Source organism: Podarcis gaigeae, assembly GCF_964106915.1.
Source record: "Podarcis gaigeae genome assembly, chromosome: 2".
NCBI lineage: Eukaryota > Metazoa > Chordata > Lepidosauria > Squamata > Lacertidae > Podarcis > Podarcis gaigeae.
The window spans coordinates 18337941-18357398 of NC_139679.1; the positions used below are offsets into that span (position 1 = coordinate 18337941).

Below are 19458 nucleotides of genomic sequence, written 5' to 3' on the forward strand. Positions count from 1 at the left end.
GCAAAGCAGCCATCTGAAAGGAACAATCATATCCCAAGCAGACATCCTAGTCATTGTGGTAATCATCTTCATGAAAGGTTGCTTCCCACAGCAGAGATAAATGCAATGAAGGAAGACATATGTTTACTGTGTGGAAGTGTGATATGACTGGCTTTCATTATATCATAAGAAGACCAATCTGGATGCCAAATCAGGTACTCTAGGTCTACCTACGGGACCACCTCTCCCGGTATGCCCCACGGAGAGCCTCAAGGTCCATAAATAGCAACACCCTAGTGGTCCCAGGCCCTAAGGAAGTTATATTAGCTTCAACCAGAGCCAGGGCCTTCTCAACACTGGCTCCGGCATGATGGAACACTCTGCCTCATGAGACCAGGGCCCTGCAGGATCTGATTTCTTTCCGTAGGGCCTGTAAGACAGAGTTGTTCCGCCTGCCCTTTGGCTTGGAGACAATTTGATTCCCTCCCCCTCTTTCTTTTTTCTTTTCTTTTCTCCTCCTGCGATGAGGATACATTTTGATATTTTAACGTTTCAATATTTTAATGTTGTATTTTAATGTTGTTTTTAAGTTGTATTCATTCAACTTGTTTTTATTATTTATTTTTTTAACGGGTTCCAACTTCACGCTAACAGTTTAAATGAGTTGCACTTGCAGTTGTTTGAACTTGCAATTAAAAAGTTGCCCTTCAACTGACTGAAGCTCTTCTGTTTTGAAAACAGAAACACAAAAAAGCATGTGTTTTAAGAAGTTGAAGCTATGCGGTCAGTGGTACAGCACCACCGAGCTCAGTGGAGCTCAATTCCAGGAAACTAAGCATAGTCATGCTGATCCTAATAAACTGGGGGTTATGCTGTGTACTGCTGCTATGTGTGTGTGCAATTGTAAAATGGATCAACACAGCTGCATTATTATTTTTTATTCTTCTCGGGACTGTCTTATGGGAGCTGTCATGCTAAGCTCCCACACTTCAAAATTTACATATTTAAAAACACAAGCAGTTTCGCAATGTCACCTAGTGCCACAACTGGCAACAACTGATACTTTCGTTGTATACAGACAAACGCCCCTTTTTTCTTTTTTCTAAAAAATAAGTATAATCATGCAATTTGCACAGCGTGGGTGACGTTGGGAAATATTGTTGCAGAGTCCTCAACTGGTCTGGGTTTGAGATTTCATGGGCTATGTCCAAGTTCTCAAAAGTCGAAACGACAATGTGTAGGAGTTCTGAAAGGGAAATTTAAGTTCTTTGTTTCGCACCAGTTATAGTACTTAGGGGAATTGACTGAAGTGCATTATTGCTGTATTTTTGGTCCGTCTGTTTACACTGTTGTAAACACTACACTTCATGCAGAATGCAAGGCCTATCAAAAATGTGCCACGGCCATTTTTGAAAAGGCAAGTGACCAGGAAGGCAAGGGAGGGGAAATGCAAGGAGCGTGTATAGAAGCATTTCTCACCTGGAATGACAGAGATAGTTTTCAAAGCTCGGAGAACTCTGAAAGTTCTCAAGGCTGACACATTCCCAAGGTCCACAAACTCTGTGACATATCTGCAACGAGGGAGGTCACACACAAAGAGACACAATGACAATAACACACACGAAAAACGGGAATGGGGGAAATAAAACAACAACTACAGACAGCAATACATCACTCACAGGGAGCTGCGACCCAACACCTAACACCAACAGCCTTACCTGGAATTACAGAAATAGTTTTCAAAGCTCTCAGTACCCTGAAGGTGCGCAGAGCTGAAACATTGCCTAGGTTTACAAACTCTGTTATATACCTGCAGAATTAAACCAGAGTTAATGGCACCGATTGGGGTTACCTAGCTTTCAAAAATAAAAAATAAAATTAAAGTGTAACGTTCAGTTGGGGGCGGGGAACAGCATTCACAATGTAAACTGCTTTGGAAGTGGCATGAAAAAAGAAAAAAAAGAAACAAATCTAAGGTTGCAAATGAAACAGTTTTAGACGTCTGCATTATCACAGGGCTTCTTCTTCAGTTATGCTTCCCATTTGTGATTTCTCTTGTGGCAAAACAAGGGTAGGGAGGAAGAGGTATTCTGAGAGAGACACATTTTAGAGTTCCATTAAAGGGCAGGAAATTGTCAACTGGGGGGAGATGGCACTTGGATTTTCTGCTTCAATGGTACCAACATGTCCTAGGCCAAACACTGGCCTGAAAACGCTCCAATCGGGGAACAGCCTTTACCAAAGGTGTTATGGACTTTGAAGACGCTCAAACTCAGGACAAAAGGGAGAAACATGCTAAGATGATCAACTCCCGTCTTCAAACCTATGTCCCCACCGTGAAAGACATGTGGATCCAGAACTGGGCTCCGCAGTCACTTATGGACTCACTGTTAAGACCATGTTCATGGAAGACAATCTTACTCAGCTACGAGTGATTGCCAAAGAAGAAGGCCATCTCTGTCTGCTGGAAAAGTACTGCTAAGCTCTGTGATTTACCTTGAACACAGGTGAGTAACTTGCGGTCTGTGGGCTCCATGCAGCCCCCTGTGCCCCATGCAACCCCCTCCATTTTCCTATACAGAACTTTGGCTCTATCAGCCACCACTGACATGTGTCCCCTTACTTCCCCTACAAAACAATGTGGCCCTCAATCCCAAACAGGTTGCCTAACCCAAACCTCTACTTTCTTGTTTCCTCCTTCACTGCCCCACTAGAGTCAGCTCCACAGAAAAGGATACATAAGAAGTTAGTTCACAGTGTTTTAATGCTGAAATTGTTAAAAAGGACCTGGCCATAATTTCAAGGTTGACATTTGCCATCTTGGTTAATTTATCCCCAGGCTGTGCAAGGACTGAAAATGACTGGAATTCTCAGGGCTCCAACAGATTTAGCATAAAAATGATATTTGTATACCAAAAGATCATTTGCAGAACAACCCAATTTGTTGCTCCGTTTGCCTGTACAAGTGCACATAATCAATCTACTTGTGAACCTTTCCTTTCTGCTTATCGTGATTCATACTATAGGCAAACACATTGTCTGAAACACTTGCCCAATGTCCAAGAATTCAGCCAGCGTTTTAGAAGGATAGACCATCATTCCTGAAATTAGGCACTCTGGACACATATTAAAAATTGTCTCTCCAGTTCCTTTTCAGTTTTTTGAGCCAATATCATGGATGTAAATATGATAACTGCACCAGGCCCAGGGGTTGTTTTTTTTTTGGGGGGGGGGATGCTTCTACTGAGTTAAGTAAAACATTTGAAAAAAACAATAGATACACCAGCCAATAGATACACTTGAAAAGGCATATCTGAATTCTCTCTCTAGCTGGGCTGCTTCATAGTTTATCAGATCTGAAAAGGCAAACTGTCCCAGTCGAAAGATGTAAAATATAGGCTTCACATGAGCGAGCCAACAAACTGCCCTGTGTAGACAAGCCTGCTCATTCATTCCTCCTTGCTGATCAGTTGGAAAACAGTGCCCTGAAGCAGAGCCAGGATTCAAGTTCCTAAGGATATTCCTAGCTTTCCATTTTGTGCTGAAACCTTCAGCTCAAGACTAATTTAGAACAATTACAAAAATGATTATCAATGGAGAGCAGTCCAAAAATGTTTAGCTGTTTTACAGGAAAGGTTTTCGGTCCTGAAGAATTTCATATCCAATGTACGAGTTTACCAGTGATTAGTCAGGAATGATCAAAGGGCCCAGTTGCTTTGTCACCTTCCTGGACTTCCTTTGCAGCCTGCTTCTCCTTCTCCTTCCACTAACATATACAGTTATCTAGACACGAAAAGGAGCACAATACGTAACTTACGCCATCATGATGACACTGAAGTCTAGCCAGTTCCATGGGTCACGGAGAAAAGTGAAGCCGTCTATGCAGAAGCCTCTTGCAATAATTTTCACAAGTGATTCAAATGTATATATACCAGTGAATGTGTACCTATCAGAACAAGGAAAAGCAGTGGAGGAAAACAGAATACAGTTTAGAATATGCAGCAATGTCTTCATTAAGAGAGATGGCCAATGTTGCACATTAAAATATTAGATTCGGATTTATTTAAGAGTTGGTGGGATTTCTGCTCACAGTGGCTCAGTGCACAATTCATTGTGATGCATAATTAATAGCTGGCCTCACATCATGGCTTGCATGGAGTGAAACAAAAACACCTGGTTTGGATATAACGCTTAGCCAGGGCTTGTAGTTTGTTGCACCCACACGTGCTAGGAGCAGAGCAGAGCAGAGCAGCAGCTATCTACATGCAGCATGTCCACAGTAAAACATTAAAACTACAGTTACCATGATATGGGAATGCAGTCACAGATATTCTGGCCAATCACAGACTGCAGATAGATTCAGGTAGGTAGCCGTGTTGGTCTGACACAGTAGAAATATATTAAATAATAATAATAATTGTCCAATAGCACCTTAGAGACCAACTAAGTTTGTTCTTGGTATGAGCTTTTATGTGCATGCACATGGTATCTGAAGAAGTGTGCATGCACATGAAAGCTCATACCAAGAACATAGTTGGTTTCTAGACTACAGATAGGTTTTGGAATAGACTATTAGATTATTAAACATTCTCATACATATTTTCACAGGTTTTGACAGACATTTCAAAGTCTGATTGATCCAAGTTCAATTTTTAAGGAAAAACCTGAAGTGCCAACTTGCAGCAAATTATAGCATACTGTGAACTTGCTGCCTAGCATACTTTCCAAAAAAAGAGAGGCCGCCATCACTTTAAAGAATTAAGCAAGATTTACACCACCACCCACAAAACAAACAAATGAATTGCTACTTACTCCACCTGTTTCGACCACTCTGGTGGGTTACTAAAAGTCATGAACACACAGTTCGTCAAAATAGTGCACATAATGATCATGCTAAATACTGTAGAATAAAGTCAAGGAAGCATGAAACGTAAGAAATCACATATTCATTTCATCCCATTAAACTCCCGCTGAACCTTACTGAATTAAATCGGAAAACAATATCATCAGCAATTACCACTGCAACAGTTTTTCAGCAGGTGTTTGCGGCTGCAGTGGACTGTCCTACTATTCATCTAAATATGAGTGGTATATATACCTGGTTTAATATCCTGATTTGGAGGAAGTTCTTAAACCACAGTTTCTCAATTAGGACGTAATGGGAAACTGTGGTTTAAGAAAACAAGAGATTTGCTGAAGCTGTGCATGTGAGGTGAAGAGGGAACCAGAGAGGGGAGGAAAGAGAAAGTTGGCATATAGCTCGTTCTTCTCGGATGTCGCCCCTGAACTGGGTCTAACTCTAGTCAAGAGCCACACCATTCCAAATACTGGGTGCAGATTATGGATTCTCAAGTGTTGAATCATAAAGTCTCACAGTGGATACAAGAAATTGATATTAATTAATAGTGATTGCAGTAAAGAAGATCTGAAAGAATCTAATTCAAGTCTCTGTGTGCTTTAATTGTAAAACATATGTATATGTTTAAAATGCTTGCATACATGAGGAATAATAAATCATCTTGAGTCTCTATTGAATGTGAATGCATGATAGAACGTAGATGTGAGGGATTTCAAACTTGATGTTTATTCTGGCCCATTTTGGTTTCACATTCGCTTTCCAAGCTGATTTAAATTTCTTGTGAGAATACAGCCTGAATTAACTATTAAAGCATTAAAACGAAAACATCCCCTTTCACCTTTGAACATTAGACACACATCACTACTTAGCACCTAATGCCAAGGCTGTAAAACTGTAATGCAAGCAGAGAAAAGCTGATGCATAAATAAGAGCCCTCTAGGTTCTCAATGCGGGTGGCGCTGTGGTCTAAACCACTGAGCCTAGGGCTTGCCGAACAGAAGGTCAGCAGTTCGAATCCCCGCGAACGGGTGATCTTCCATTGCTCAGTCCCAGCTCCTGCCAACCTAGTAGTTCAAAAGCATGTCAAAGTGCAAGTAGATAAATAGGTACCACTCCGGAGGGAAGGTAAACAGCGTTTCAGTGCGCTGCTCTGGTTTTGCCAGAAGCGGCTTAGTCATGCTGGCCACATGACCCGGAAGCTGTCTGAGGACAAACGCCGGCTCCCTTGGCCATTAAAGCGAGATGAGCAACCCCAGAGTTGTCCGCGACTGGACTTAACGGTCAGGGGTTCCTTTGCCTTTACCTTTAGGTTTGTATTTCCTAATATTTTACAGTGGTGCCCCGCAAGACAAATGCCCCGCAAAATGAAAAACGCGCAAGACGAAAGGGTTTTTCGGTTTTTGCGTCGCTTCACAAGATGAATTTCCCTATGGGCTTGCTTCGCAAGACGAAAACGTCTTGTGAGTTTGTTCGCTTTTTTCCTAAAGCCGCTTGAAGAGGCGCAGTTGCGACGGACCGTGCTTCGCAAGACGAAAAACATCGTAAGACGAAAAGACTCGCGGAACGAATTAATTTCGTCTGGCTAGGCACCACTGTATAGTCAACTTTTCAGTCCAATATCCCAAAGAAGTGAAGGCAGGGACATTAAAAAGTGCACTGGTTTGTTGAAATAGGGGTGGGGAATCACCTAATTGTGTTAATTTCAGTGCAGGAGTACAGGGCAGGAATCCGCTGGGTGCCAGCAAACGCCTCTGCAGGCACATAACTCCTGGCACACAATGAACAACCCTTAGCAATCCAAACTTTTTGTGTCACAAATGCATATACATACACCCACCCCATTTAATTCTGTAACAATGTAATTCCAAATAAAGTGTCCTTCTTTAGTTGATCGTCCAGGGATCCAGACATTTTTTGGGTGTCCCCTGACTGTTTGGGTAAAAAACCCAAAAACATTGATGCGTCATGGGCCATAAACCCAATCCATATATTTTTAGTCAACACAGCAACCCTACATACCAGGAAACATGACTACAGAATGGGCAACCAATATTACCATAAAAAAGGATATGAATGTATCAAAATTTTAATAGCTATTCTCCTAAAGAGATTAAAAGGACTTAAAATGTACAAGGCAGGCGTGGCACTAAATCGGAAGAGTGTTTTGCCTCTGTTTAGTACTACAAAGGTCTGCAGAGAAAGAGAGAGAGAGAAAGAAAAAGTTATGCACATATACCTTTCAGCAGCAAACACACACACACATATACAATCTAACCATAACTTGAAACCAGGATTTTGGGTTAGCTTTAAGACAGCATACATATGTCTGATGTTCATATTGTGTTTCATTGTCTGTCGTAAGCAGGCCCTTTAAGAGCTGAAATGTGGCAGATAAATAAATACAGAAAATTAGTAGTACTTTAAGAACAACTACATAAATGAAGTTTGCAATCATCATACACACTTACCTGGAAGTCAGGCTCATTGATTTCAGTGGGACTTACTTCTGAGTAGATGTGCAGAGAATTGTACTGGTTTTGGTTTTATATCCATGTCTTAATTTTATATTTTATGGTTTGTAGACAAAACTGTACACAGCCCAAATAACTATTTAAAACATTTTATACATTACCTAGTCATTTATTGTTTCTAGCATTGAAAGACTACACACACACATCTAACACAAAAGCCAAATATTTCTCAAATCAACAAAGAGAAAACTTCTTAATAAAGGGTTGTGTTTTCATGCTGTTTTGACTATTCACGAAGTCACAAGAGAAAGAACGAAAACCCAAGCCTCCGTTAAGAAATTGTTCAAAGCAGCGCTGGTTGACTTTCATGAAAAATGTGTGAAACAACAACAACATGTAACATGTTCAACAGATAAAGCCCCATTTTAAAATATGCACAGGATGCTACCTCTGTAAGATGGACATATGTTAGAGGCAAGAAGCACCATCTGGCAAAGGCCTTTTTGCTTAAGTCTCAATGAATTGTAGCACACAAACCTAAGAAGCCGTCTTATACCACCATCAGTTTACACTGACAAGAAAGTGATTCTCCATGAGTTTAGACAGGAGCCTTTCCCCAGCCCTATCTGGAAATGATGTCATTAGCATCTGGGACCTTCTGCATGTAAACCACATGTTCTACCAGTGACTCCAGGCTCCTTACCTGTCCATTACTTTTTCTATACAGACCACTACCTTTCTTTCCCAAAGGAAACTCAAAGGACCAACTGCGTGCGAACCCAATGCAGAAGTCTAATAAATGAGATACAGAAATACCTCTATACATTTTGTGAGAGTGTTTGAAGCAAGTGTAAGATAATGTAGGGTATCATCCCACAGAACTTAATTAACCATCTTACCCCACTTTCTATTCTTTTGTCCATATGAAACATACTTGTCCTTATGGACAAATGAAGACCAGTACACTCATTTTCTGCCTTCCCTTGGTTTCTCCAGCCTTCTTTCAGGGATCTAGACCTCAAGTTCCTCCTGCCATACACCCAAAGCAACACTGTCTATCTCCTCTCCCTTTCCTCTAACTTTCTCCTCCCTGCAACATCTCTTTTTATCTTGCCTGGTTTGAGATTGACTTCACCCCCAAAGGTGCACTCCTCCATTGTCTCCTAAGACAGACGGATGCCAACTATCGCCAAGTACATAACGGCGTCAAAATGGAAATAAAATCAAGCCAACTCATTTCAGCAGTTTCAAAACAGGTAACTGTAAAACAACTATAGTTCGTATTAACAATTACTATAATAACGTGAAATGCATGCTTAGATAGAAACCTCGGAAGCAAAACAGGTCAGGCACCAACCCTTTGCCCATTTCCTGAACTTCTACAGTAAAATAAGGAAGGTAGGAATGCGGCGGAAGAAACCAGACTTTGAAACGTCTTGGAATTTCCATGTGGGTTGTTGACTGGTGCTGCAGTGCTTCCACCCCCATTTGTTGGTTCATTTTTAATTTTGACCTGTTGTCAGATATCTGTACTTTTTTTAAACGATCACCTGAAAGTCCTGAACATTTAAAAAAACCTCCCACAATAAAATCAAACAGCTAAACCCAAGAAAAGACATGGCGTGTAGCAAGCACCCCTGCTGGCTATTAAAAACATCTATTGAAACAGCAAAAGTCTTAAATGGGCTCCTAAGAGCTAACAGATAGTGGGCCTAAAAGAGAGGAGAGAATTCCAGAAAATGGCAGCAATGCTCAAAGGGCCCTGGTGCTCCTAGTCACCGTCCCAGTAAGGAGACTACTATGCTCGGAAGTGAGGGTCCTTAGATGGACCCACAGGTTAACCAAAGTGTTGATGCTAACTTTTAAAGCCCTAAACAGCCTTGGCCCAGTATACCTGAAGCAGCATCTCCACCCCCATCGTTCAGCCCAGACACTGAGGTCCAGCTCCGAGGGCCTCCTGGTGGTTCCCTCACTGCAAGAAGCGAGGTTACAGGGAACCAGGAAGAGGGCCTTCTCAGTAGTGGCACCCGCCCTGTGGAATGCCCTCCTGTCAGATGTCAAGGAAATGAACAACTATCTGACTTTTAGATGACATCTGAAGGCAGCCCTGTTTAGGGAAGTTTTTAATGTTTGATGTTTTATTGTGTTTTTAATATTCTGTTGGGAGCTGCCCAGAGTGGCTGGGGAAACCCAGCCAGATGGGAGGGGCATGCATAAATAAATAAATAAATAAATATTATTGCCACTTCTGAACTGAACCAGGCATGGGCAGTGTGGGATCCTGCGTGACCACAAAACCAACAAACAAAACAGAGTACCCGTGCATAGGACTGCGGCTTGACTTCTGGATAAACATGCATAGGATTACACTGTGAATCTCTTCTACGACATTTAAGAGAATTTGAACTATGGAGATGAAGCCAGTTTAAAGCACACAGTTCAATCCAGTTTCAAAATCGAGCTCACCCATCTCTTAGCTTTCCGTGGCTATAGAAAGCTATCTATAAGGGGTAATATTCAAATATGCAATTCACTACTTGGGATGTGAAGTGTTGCAATCCAAGGAAGGGTATACTCTGTACAGTTCCTGCTCATTCAGAATAGTGACAGGGAACACCAGAATAACGTCCGCCATTTTGTTCAAGCGATCAGGCCCCTTGCTTGCTTATTCCTGAAATAAAGCAAGTTTACTGGCTTCCGTTCCATTCACTCTTGGCACAGGGTGCAAGGTGTTTCCAAGTCCTCTCCTAGCTGGCTAAGCCTTGAAGGTTATGCTCAAGCTCCAGTTGCTGCGCACAAGTGGGGAGAGGGCTGTTGTCCTCAACTCCTGTTTGTGGGTATCCCATAAGCACCTGGTTGGCTACTGTGAGAACAGGAAGGAAGCTGACTAGGTGAACTATTGGCCTAATCCTGCAGATTTTTTTATCTTATGTTATTAGTCTTTACCACAATGACAAACCTAGACAGCATCTTAAAAAGTAAAAGCTATGGTTTTCCCAGTAGTGATGTATGGAAGTGAGAGCTGGACCATAAAGAAGGCTGATCGCTGAAGAATTGATGCTTTTGAATTATGGTGCTGGAGGAGACTCTTGAGAGTCCCATGGACTGCAAGAAGATCAAACCGATCCATTCTTGAGGAAATCAGCCCTGAGTGCTCACTGGAAGGACAGATCGTGAAGCTGAGGCTCCAATACTTTGGCCACCTCATGAGAAGAGAAGACTCCCTGGAAAAGACCCTGATGTTGGGAAAGATGGAGGGCACAAGAAGAAGGGGACGACAGAGGGCGAGATGGTTGGATAGTGTCTTCGAAGCTACCAGCATGAGTTTGACCAAACTGTGGGAGGCAGTGGAAGACAGAAGTGCCTGGCGTGCTCTGGTCCATGGGGTCACGAAGAGTCGGACATGACTAAACGACTAAACAACAACAACAACAACAAATTAGTCTTTCCCAAGCACAGCACAGCTTCCCTTTGGCTAGGACAATAAAATTATCCTGTGCCCTAGGGACATTCTGTAGACACTGGGTGTCAAGATGAACTGTGCTGAGGGATGGTCTCTAAGAAATTCAAAACATGAGAAAAATACAGTGGTGCCAATCATTTGGTATGGTAAAGATAAAGGTAAAGGACCCCTGACAGTTAAGTCCAGTTACAAACGACTCTGGGGTTGAGACACTCATCTCACTTTACTGGCCAAGGGAGCTGACGTTTGTCCGCAGACAGTTTTTCTGGGTCATATGGCCAGCATGACTAAGCCGCTTCTGGCAAAACCAGAGCAGCGCACAGAAATGCCATTTGATTTCCCGCCAGAAGCACTTTGACGTGCTTTTGAACTGCTAGGTTGGCAGGAGCTGGGATCGAGCAACAGGAGCTCACCCTGTCATGGGGATTCGAACCGCCGACCTTCCAATTGGCAAGTACTAGGCTCTGTGGTTTAGACCACAGTGCCTAGTGAATATCACTAGTATACAGACATTCTCAACAAGACCAAGGGAAGAGACCAAGGGAAAGAATGACAATCTGAAAAATCAATTATCACCCCCCAGAGAAAAACTGAAACTTGGACTGGGGACACCTGGGTAAATGTTCTCAATGAGCTGGTCTATATTTAAGACCCGCATCTCCATGGCAAGTGTCTCTGTTCCACATTATACTGAATTAGTACAGATCACTGTCTAGAGCTCGGGCTGTCATGTAGTGAGTTTCTCTGCCAGTGGTCCATATTGGGGGCATTTGCTTGGCAGGGGCAGCAACTGATTCAGTGAGTTCTAATTAAGTATTTGGCCAGGGGCTGAGGAGTTCCCAATGGGGATGCCAATAACATATAGAGCAGCAGCCCAAGCAAAACCCCTGGGTTTACCAAGATGCCAATTCATCTTACTTACCCAACCTGTAAAATGGAAGTCATAGCAAAAGGGAAAGGGGAAAGGCTGGGGGTGGTGAGAGGAACAGGATTGAACAATTGTCCATCTAGATGAAAAGGTTGCACTACTGGCTAAGATAGCTGGCTGGTTTCAGCAAGAGAGCTTTCCTAGGGCTATTGGGGGGTGTTATTGGGTTGTTGTTTTTATTTTGATTGTATGTTTTGTGGTTTTAAATTTTGATTTTGCTCCGTGAACCGCCCTGAGACCTCCCAGTACAGGGTGGCATATAAATTCAATAAATAATAATAATAATCTAGAAAAGCTTGAGAACCTGTGACTTTCATAAAGAAGCTCTACCACTAAGCTTTGGCCTGGTTTTGGCCTTCAGTTGATGACTCTGTGTCTTATAGTTGTGATGAGGTTCACTGGAATAAAGAAACACTGCCATCTTCCCTAAGTATTGGGGGATAAGGCAGAGACAGGTGCCATCCTCCAATTCTGGTGCCAGTCAGGCCACGCCTCTGCACTGGCATTAAAAAGAAAGAGCCAGGACTGCTTTTCATATGCTAGAAGCTGGCATTTAAAAAAACATGGCAACATTCCAGCTGTTCAAGCAGAACTGCTGCTTTTGATGATTCAGAGAGGTGTTTGTGTGTATGTGTGTGTGCATTTTAAATGGATTTGTGGGATGATCTTGAACCACTGGTTATTTGGAGAAGTAATGCACATCCTTTCTGGTAAAACACAATGGAATCAGGAAATGTGCCATTCCAGGATTTGTGGGAAGATGCACAAGGCCTCGCTATACAGAACAGGAAGCTGGGGGAGAAACTGTTCATCAAAAACATTTCCAATGATGTCTGTAGCTCACTATTTCTAAAAAGAAAAAGACCCAACCTTCTAGGCAGTCATGTTGTTCTCTGCACAGCACACAAGATGCGCTGCCAGAGGCCTCCCACATATTTCTAAATGGGAAGCCTTCTCTGGGGAACATAAAGGGCTTTCTTCAGTACAGCCTTTAACACACTCGGGCTTGCACAACTGGATGGGTGGGTGGGGGAACCTAAAGGTGCCCAGTGCTGTACACAAAATAAATTCTGCATTTCCTCATATGTGTTTGGCTTTGCAAACAGCACCTCTTAGCTCAGTTGACCCCCGCATACCTGCCAAAACAGCCTATCAAAGCCACTGTCAAGAGGGTGTGGTACTAAGTTGTGGCTATGCTATGTGCAGTAAAACTGTCATGCGGGCAAAAGAGAAATTCATGCCCTCCAACATTTCTCCGATGAAAATAGGAACGTCCTATTCTTTATTACTCTTATTCTTATTTTACTGTTTATAAGCCGTGAATCCGACTGGGTTGCCCCAGCCCCTCAGGGAAGCTCCCCACATTTTTGAAAACACAATAAAACCTTTTAAAAAAATCTTTCCCCTACAGGGCTGCCTTCAGATGGCTCGGGGGTTGGATAACTCCATACCCTCCAACATTTCTCCAATGAAAATAGGGACGCCCTAAGGAAAAGTGGGACATTCTGGGATCGAATCAGAAACTGGGATAGCTTCTGCAAATCCAGGACTGTTCCTGGAAAACAGGGGTACTTGGGAGGGTCTGGAAATACCTCCCTGGGTGGGTAGAGAAGGATGGCTAAAAACTGTTTACCCAGCTCATACAAGCATCAGAAGATGCCCATTGCAACAGACCCACAACCCATCTCTAGCTGCCTGCACCCTGTTCTCACAACGGCCTACTAAATCCAGAAATCGGTGCTCAAAAGATCCTCACAGCAGCCATGCCTCCTGCCTCCCCCTGCCACTCGCAGGCCCAACCATTCTAAACCTGAAAGCGCAAGCTTGTGTTGTCCCTGAACAGCCGTACAACTGCAGACTCAGGCAGCCTCACCTTCTGCCTGCCTGCCTGCTATTTTCCTCCTGCTCGCTGGAAGGGACATCGCACTCAGAGGAAATCTCCTTCCTTCCCTTCCACACTGACTGGACCCTGCAAATCCACCTCAGCTAGCTACCACACAAGGTGCCTCTTCATCTTAAAAGCTCTCTTCCTTGCCAGCGGCTCGGGCGTCCTGCTTACCGCCGAAGGCAGATCCAAATAGATCATATTTTCAAAGGGAGAACAGCCACGACGTTTCTGAGTCCCAGAATCCCTTGGTGCGCGATGAAATCTATTTTGCACCCAGCCTAATCTAACCTAATTAAAGTCTGCACGACACCTCCTGCACTACCTCCAGTTCTGGGAGAATGGATGCTTCTCTCAGAGGTAGCAGCAGCTAGAGACCATCAGTGGAGGAGGTGAGCTGTTCACCTGGCTCCCCTTCACAGCTGCTGGGATTGCCCTTTTTGCACCTTTGGCCAGCAGAGGGTCACCCCCTTTTTGGGGAGCAGCTTTGGGGGGACGGAAGCAAGGACAAGGGCCACCCCAGAACATCATCTTCTATGGAGATTGGCTTGCCCTAAATTGTTTTAAGTGCTTTTTAACTTGTATGCTTTTAATTTGGAGTTTTCAAAATAAGGGAGGTAAAATGTGCCTGGGAAGAGAGCAACTGGATAAAGCAGGTGGCACCCCGATTGCAGTGGTTCTGGGCAAGGTGGAGGTTCTGGGAAAGTGGGTGGGACATGTCCGGTAAGGGACATGTGGCACAGGGAGTTGGTGACTGTGCCATGTGCCAGACCTCCCTTCAACCTGAGGAATTGTGGCTGTCCTATCAGCCAGCCCTGGGGTCTGTGGCTGTTCAATGTTAGGTTGGTCCTGCCTCACCCATGATGTGATTGTGGATAAGGAGGCTGATCTGATCTATATTATTGAGACGTGGGTGGTTGAGCAGGGTGGAGTTGGTGCTGGCTCCTTGGTACAGCTCCAGGGCAGACTTGAGGGTTGGGGATGAGGAGTTGCTGTAGACCACAGAGATTCCATCTCTGTCTCCAGGCTTTCTGGCCAGTTGGGTGGGGATCCAGAGTGTTTGTTCCTGGTGTTGGTAATTGGGACATATTAGGGATTCTGCTAGGGACACGGGTGGCACTGTGGGTTAAACCACAGAGGCTAGGACTTGCCAATCAGAAGGTCAGCGGTTCGAATCCCCGCAGTGGGGTGAGCTCCCGTTGCTCGGTCCCTGCTCCTGCCAACCTAGCAGTTCAAAAGCACATCAAAGTGCAAGTAGATAAATAGGTACCACTCCAGAGGGAAGGTAAACGACATTTCTGTGTGCTGCTCTGGATCGCCAGAAGCGGCTTAGTCATGCTGGCCACATGACCCGGAAGCTGTATGCCGGCTCCCTCGGCCAGTAAAGCGAGATGAGCGCCGCAGCCCCAGAGTCGGTCACAACTGGACCTAATGGTCAGGGGTCCCTTTACCTTTACCTTTAGGGATTCTGCTGGTTTACCACCCACCTGACTGCCCAGAAGTATCCCTGCCTGAGCTGACAGAGCTGGTCTTGGAGGGAGTGTTGAGGACTCCCAGATTGCTAGTTTTGGGGGCCTTCAACATCCATGCCGAAGCCATTAGCTCTGCCATGGCTAAAGACTTCACGGCTGCCATGATGACCCAACATGTCATTGGCCCAACATATGTGGACCTTGTTTTCTCAGCTGGGCAGGAAGTGGGTGATCTGAAAGTGGGGGTTATTGACAACAGTCCCTTGTCATGGTCAGGTCACTTCCTGTTGAGATTTAGGCTCTCAGCATCCTTCTACCTCTGCAGAGGCAGGGGACCTATGAGGATGGTCTACCTCAGAAGCTGATGGCTCCAATTGGTTTTCAGACAACCTTGGGGGATTTCCCTGCTGATATGACTGGTGCTCCTGTTGAAACCCTGGCCAACTTGTGGAACATCTGGATGGCTTGGGCCACTGACATGATCATCTGAATGCCCTCAATAGCAGGCTATTGGTTATCACACAACCACCTCCATTTATGGTACCAGTTGTACATATAGTTAAAGGAAGCACAACATAGGAGCCGGTTGTGAAACAAGCTCTTTTGCTTTCTTGACTGAGAGCATAACAAAACTGTTAAGAGTATATTAGGTAAAGTAAAATGGAAGGGCTTTCAATGTGCACCATTAATTTTCCACGCAAAGCATTATGGCAAAGTTTTAAGACCCACCCCCTTCCACTTTAGAGGGAATCGGGCTGCCAAGTCCCACAACCACTTTGATGCTTATGCTCAATATGTGATGGTGGTGATGGTCTTTTATTAGTCTAAATGGTACACTGAGGCAGTGAAAGGATGGAGGAAATGTCCCATCACTACCACAAACACAGATCCAATAATGATGCAATTAAGTAAGTCAGGTTCTGGGTTATATGGTGGCACACCACACCCATCTCTTTGTCAGGTCTAGATACATTTCATCTCTGTCCAAGACGAATTTTTAAAAGTCACCATGGATAGAAGACAAGTCTCCAAATGGTGTTAATTGGCCTGGGAGACACCGGACCTAAAACACCATGGTTTTTCTCTTTTGTGACTGAGATGGACTGACTGCCACTCCTTTTCTCAGTATCTGTTGCCACTCCCCCCTCTTATTTATCTGCCTCCTCCCTACTAGATGTGCTGACTTCCAGAATTACTTAAGCTACGTGTCGAGCTGTGTGCAGATTTTGCAGAGCTATCAGCTACCCCAACAAACGATCAGACACACTTCTTCCCCAAACCTGAAAAAAATGAAGAGGAAGATTCGTATTTGAAAAGCCCACAGAAAAAGGTCCCCTTTCATATGCAGCAAGAGACTCTTGCCACCCCAAACCTGTAATTCCTCCTGGGGACAAAAAAGACTTGAGTTTTTAATAGGCTGGGTCTTGGTGACTCACTTTCTGCGTCAAATAGAAAGGGTCAAAGTCCTCCAGTGGCACAGCAACCAGGCCTTTTGGGATATCCCCATAGATGAAAGGCAAATTCTTCCCTGCCTCCAGGTCACTGTTTGGTTTTGGTTTGCTCTCTTCGTCGTCATCTCTGTGACTGCTGTCTTGCTTGGGGCGCTTCTTCTTCTTATCTTCTGCGATGCGCTTCTCGATGTTAGCCAGAGATTCCGGAGTGAAAGGTCGAAAACTATCAGGGCCTGGTGGTGCAAGCAGCCGCCCTGCCATTTTTTCATCCTGCAGAAACTTATTTAGTTATGATGCGCCCGGGATAGGTCAGCTCTGTAGAGGAGAGAATAGGACAGACGGTCACAAGTCAAATCCTCAACATACTGGTGGGTGAATTGAGTATTTTGGGAGGGAAGAATGAATGAGTCATGTTGAGCCACATCCCCACTGAGATACCACAACTGTTGCATTGGTTTTACCATTCACCATTTGCATCTTCTCAAGGGGAGCGTTAAACAAAGCTGCCTGAGACAATGAGCTCAACACATTTCCCAAGTATCTCACTTAAACCAGAGCTAGCTGACATGGTACCCACTGGATGTTGTTGAGGGTTGCCATATTCCGGGGATCAAAAATCCAGACACCCCACCATCACCACTGGGGCACCTCCGCCACCATCCTGCACCTCCCTCCCTCACCCTCCGTGCTGCTAACCCCTTCCTCACCCACCTGTTCCCCCCTCTCTCCCCTCTCTTATCATTGCTGTCTTTGGCCTCCTGCTCATGAGGGGAGGATGAGCGGCCACGAGATGGTCACACAAGGCCAGACGACCATTGGGACTGTCTCGGGACCTAGCGCGGTCCTGGGACTCCAACTCCCATCAGCCCCAGCCAACATGGTTAATGCTCAGAGATTATAAGAGCTGTAGTTCAAGAGCATCTTGAGGACCACAGGTTCCCCATCCCTGTCTTAAACTACTTAAGGTTGTCAAGTTCACTGGTCCATTATAGAACTCATGTAAAATGGCAGATAACATGGATGAACTCTCTACTACTTACTGTATTTTATGATACTTAGTACTACCCTGACAACTCTACCTCTTCTGGAGACAGCCTTTTAATATTAAGACTGGCCAACCACTCCAGAACTTTTAAATCCTATGGTCCTCCTATTACTGTTTTCCTTCTGAGCAGCTTAATTTTGTGATGCCAAAAGTTCACTGGTGTTTCTCTAAGAACCGCTAATGCCTGAAGAGAAACATGGCAAAGTTTGCAAGAGCAGATTCCTTAATAAGAAGATGCCTAATGATGGACAAGTTACCCTGATCTTCCAGGACAGTGTCTAGCTACAGGGTAGGATTAGCAATGTTCTGTGTTGTAGTCCCAGTTGTATGGGCCCAACAAACTTAACCAGAGTCCAACATGAATCAAGCATGCCCCAGAATTCACCACAATGCACAGGAGTTCCATGGCAAATGCCTGTGTGGTCCTCAATTTGGAAACACTTCCCTGAAAGCAGAAAGACTGAGCACCACTGTGTCAGATTTAACCAAAGCTCCACATATGGACCCATTTCTTTTTAAAGTATATTAAGGTAGGCATCTTCAGCTTTGCATGCAACAGTTCAGCACACAAAACCAGTGGCTCATCACTGTAAACCACAGTTAATGATTCACTATGAATTCCCCTACATGGGTTGTTTCGCTTCTCCCTGCTAGTACACAGAGGAAACAAACCATGATCACTGGCTTAGTGTTATGTTCAAACCAATGACCATGGTTTGCTTCACTCCAACAAAGCACAATCAGTAAGCCAAAACAAGCCTTGGCTTCAGATCATGGTTTGCTGAAAATGAAACAAACCACAATCCCTTTTTCAAAAGTAACTCTAAGTCAAAGACCTTGGTTTGATTCATTTTCCAGTGCTAGCAGGCACCAAAAATCAGGGTGGGATCAACTCATACACGGTAAACCATGGTTTATGGCTTACCATGATGTTTGAACATGGTCAATACAACATTAGAACCATAAAACCCCAACACTATAATTTTGGCACGAATGTATGTCAATCAATGGTTTAAACATTATTCTTATTACTTTTATGTTGAAGTAATGGCAGGAGGGGGGACGCAGGTGGCGCTGTGGGTTAAAGCCTCAGCACCTAGGACTTGCCGATCGAAAGGTCGGCGGTTCGAATCCCTGCGGCGGGGTGCGCTCCCGCTGCTCGGTCCCAGCGCCTGCCAACCTAGCAGTTCGAAAGCACCTCCGGGTGCAAGTAGATAAATAGGGACCGCTTACCAGCGGGAAGGTAAACGGCGTTTCCGTGTGCGGCTCTGGCTCGCCAGAGCAGCGATGTCACGCTGGCCACGTGACCCGGAAGTGTCTCCGGACAGCGCTGGCCCCTGGCCTCTTAAGTGAGATGGGCGCACAACCCCAGAGTCTGTCAAGACTGGCCCGTACGGGCAGGGGTACCTTTACCTTTACCTTTTAATGGCAGGAGGATACAATTTTTGGCCCTGACACAAATGCACATGCACCACATGCTAACATCTGCATGTGATGGAGCTTTTCTGAATGCCAATGTTAAAATACATTTCAGGGATTAGTGAGTTTGATGGAGATGGGGACTGAGGAGGAACCCATATCCATATGAAATATCTTCAAATGTTGGCTGATTTGCTCTAGTATATTTCTCCTCTTCCCTTTTCGTCAAGCTGCCTGCCTGAAATCCTATAGGCCGCTAAGCAAGAAATCAATCTCTGCCACCCACAGATTCAGCTAGCATTTTAAACTAGCAGATTATCCTAACTCAGCACCTTCTTTTTCACTTCTCCCTTGAACAGTACAATACTGTTCGCACAAGGCTACAAAAAGCCACACAATCTCTTCATATTACTCATGCCATTGGAAGCCATAAGTATTGGTGTTAATTTCAGAGTATACAGGTAAAAGAAACCATGTGTCCCAGGTA

The 19458-nt window shown here is 44.4% G+C and overlaps 1 protein-coding gene across 1 annotated transcript in view; it reads right to left on the reverse strand.

Annotated features, from left to right (window-relative positions):
• The window catches only part of SCN8A (sodium voltage-gated channel alpha subunit 8), a 96938-nt gene that overhangs the window by 52985 nt on the left and 24495 nt on the right, over nt 1-19458 (reverse strand). Inside the window, exons 2-6 of the mRNA XM_083727357.1 lie at nt 16493-16822; nt 6908-7027; nt 4792-4880; nt 3797-3925; nt 1459-1550 (exon numbers count right to left, since the gene is read on the reverse strand). Coding sequence (XP_083583483.1) covers nt 1459-1550; nt 3797-3925; nt 4792-4880; nt 6908-7027; nt 16493-16768 — 706 coding nt within the window. The 5' untranslated portion in view covers nt 16769-16822. The remainder of the gene's footprint in view (nt 1-1458; nt 1551-3796; nt 3926-4791; nt 4881-6907; nt 7028-16492; nt 16823-19458) is intronic.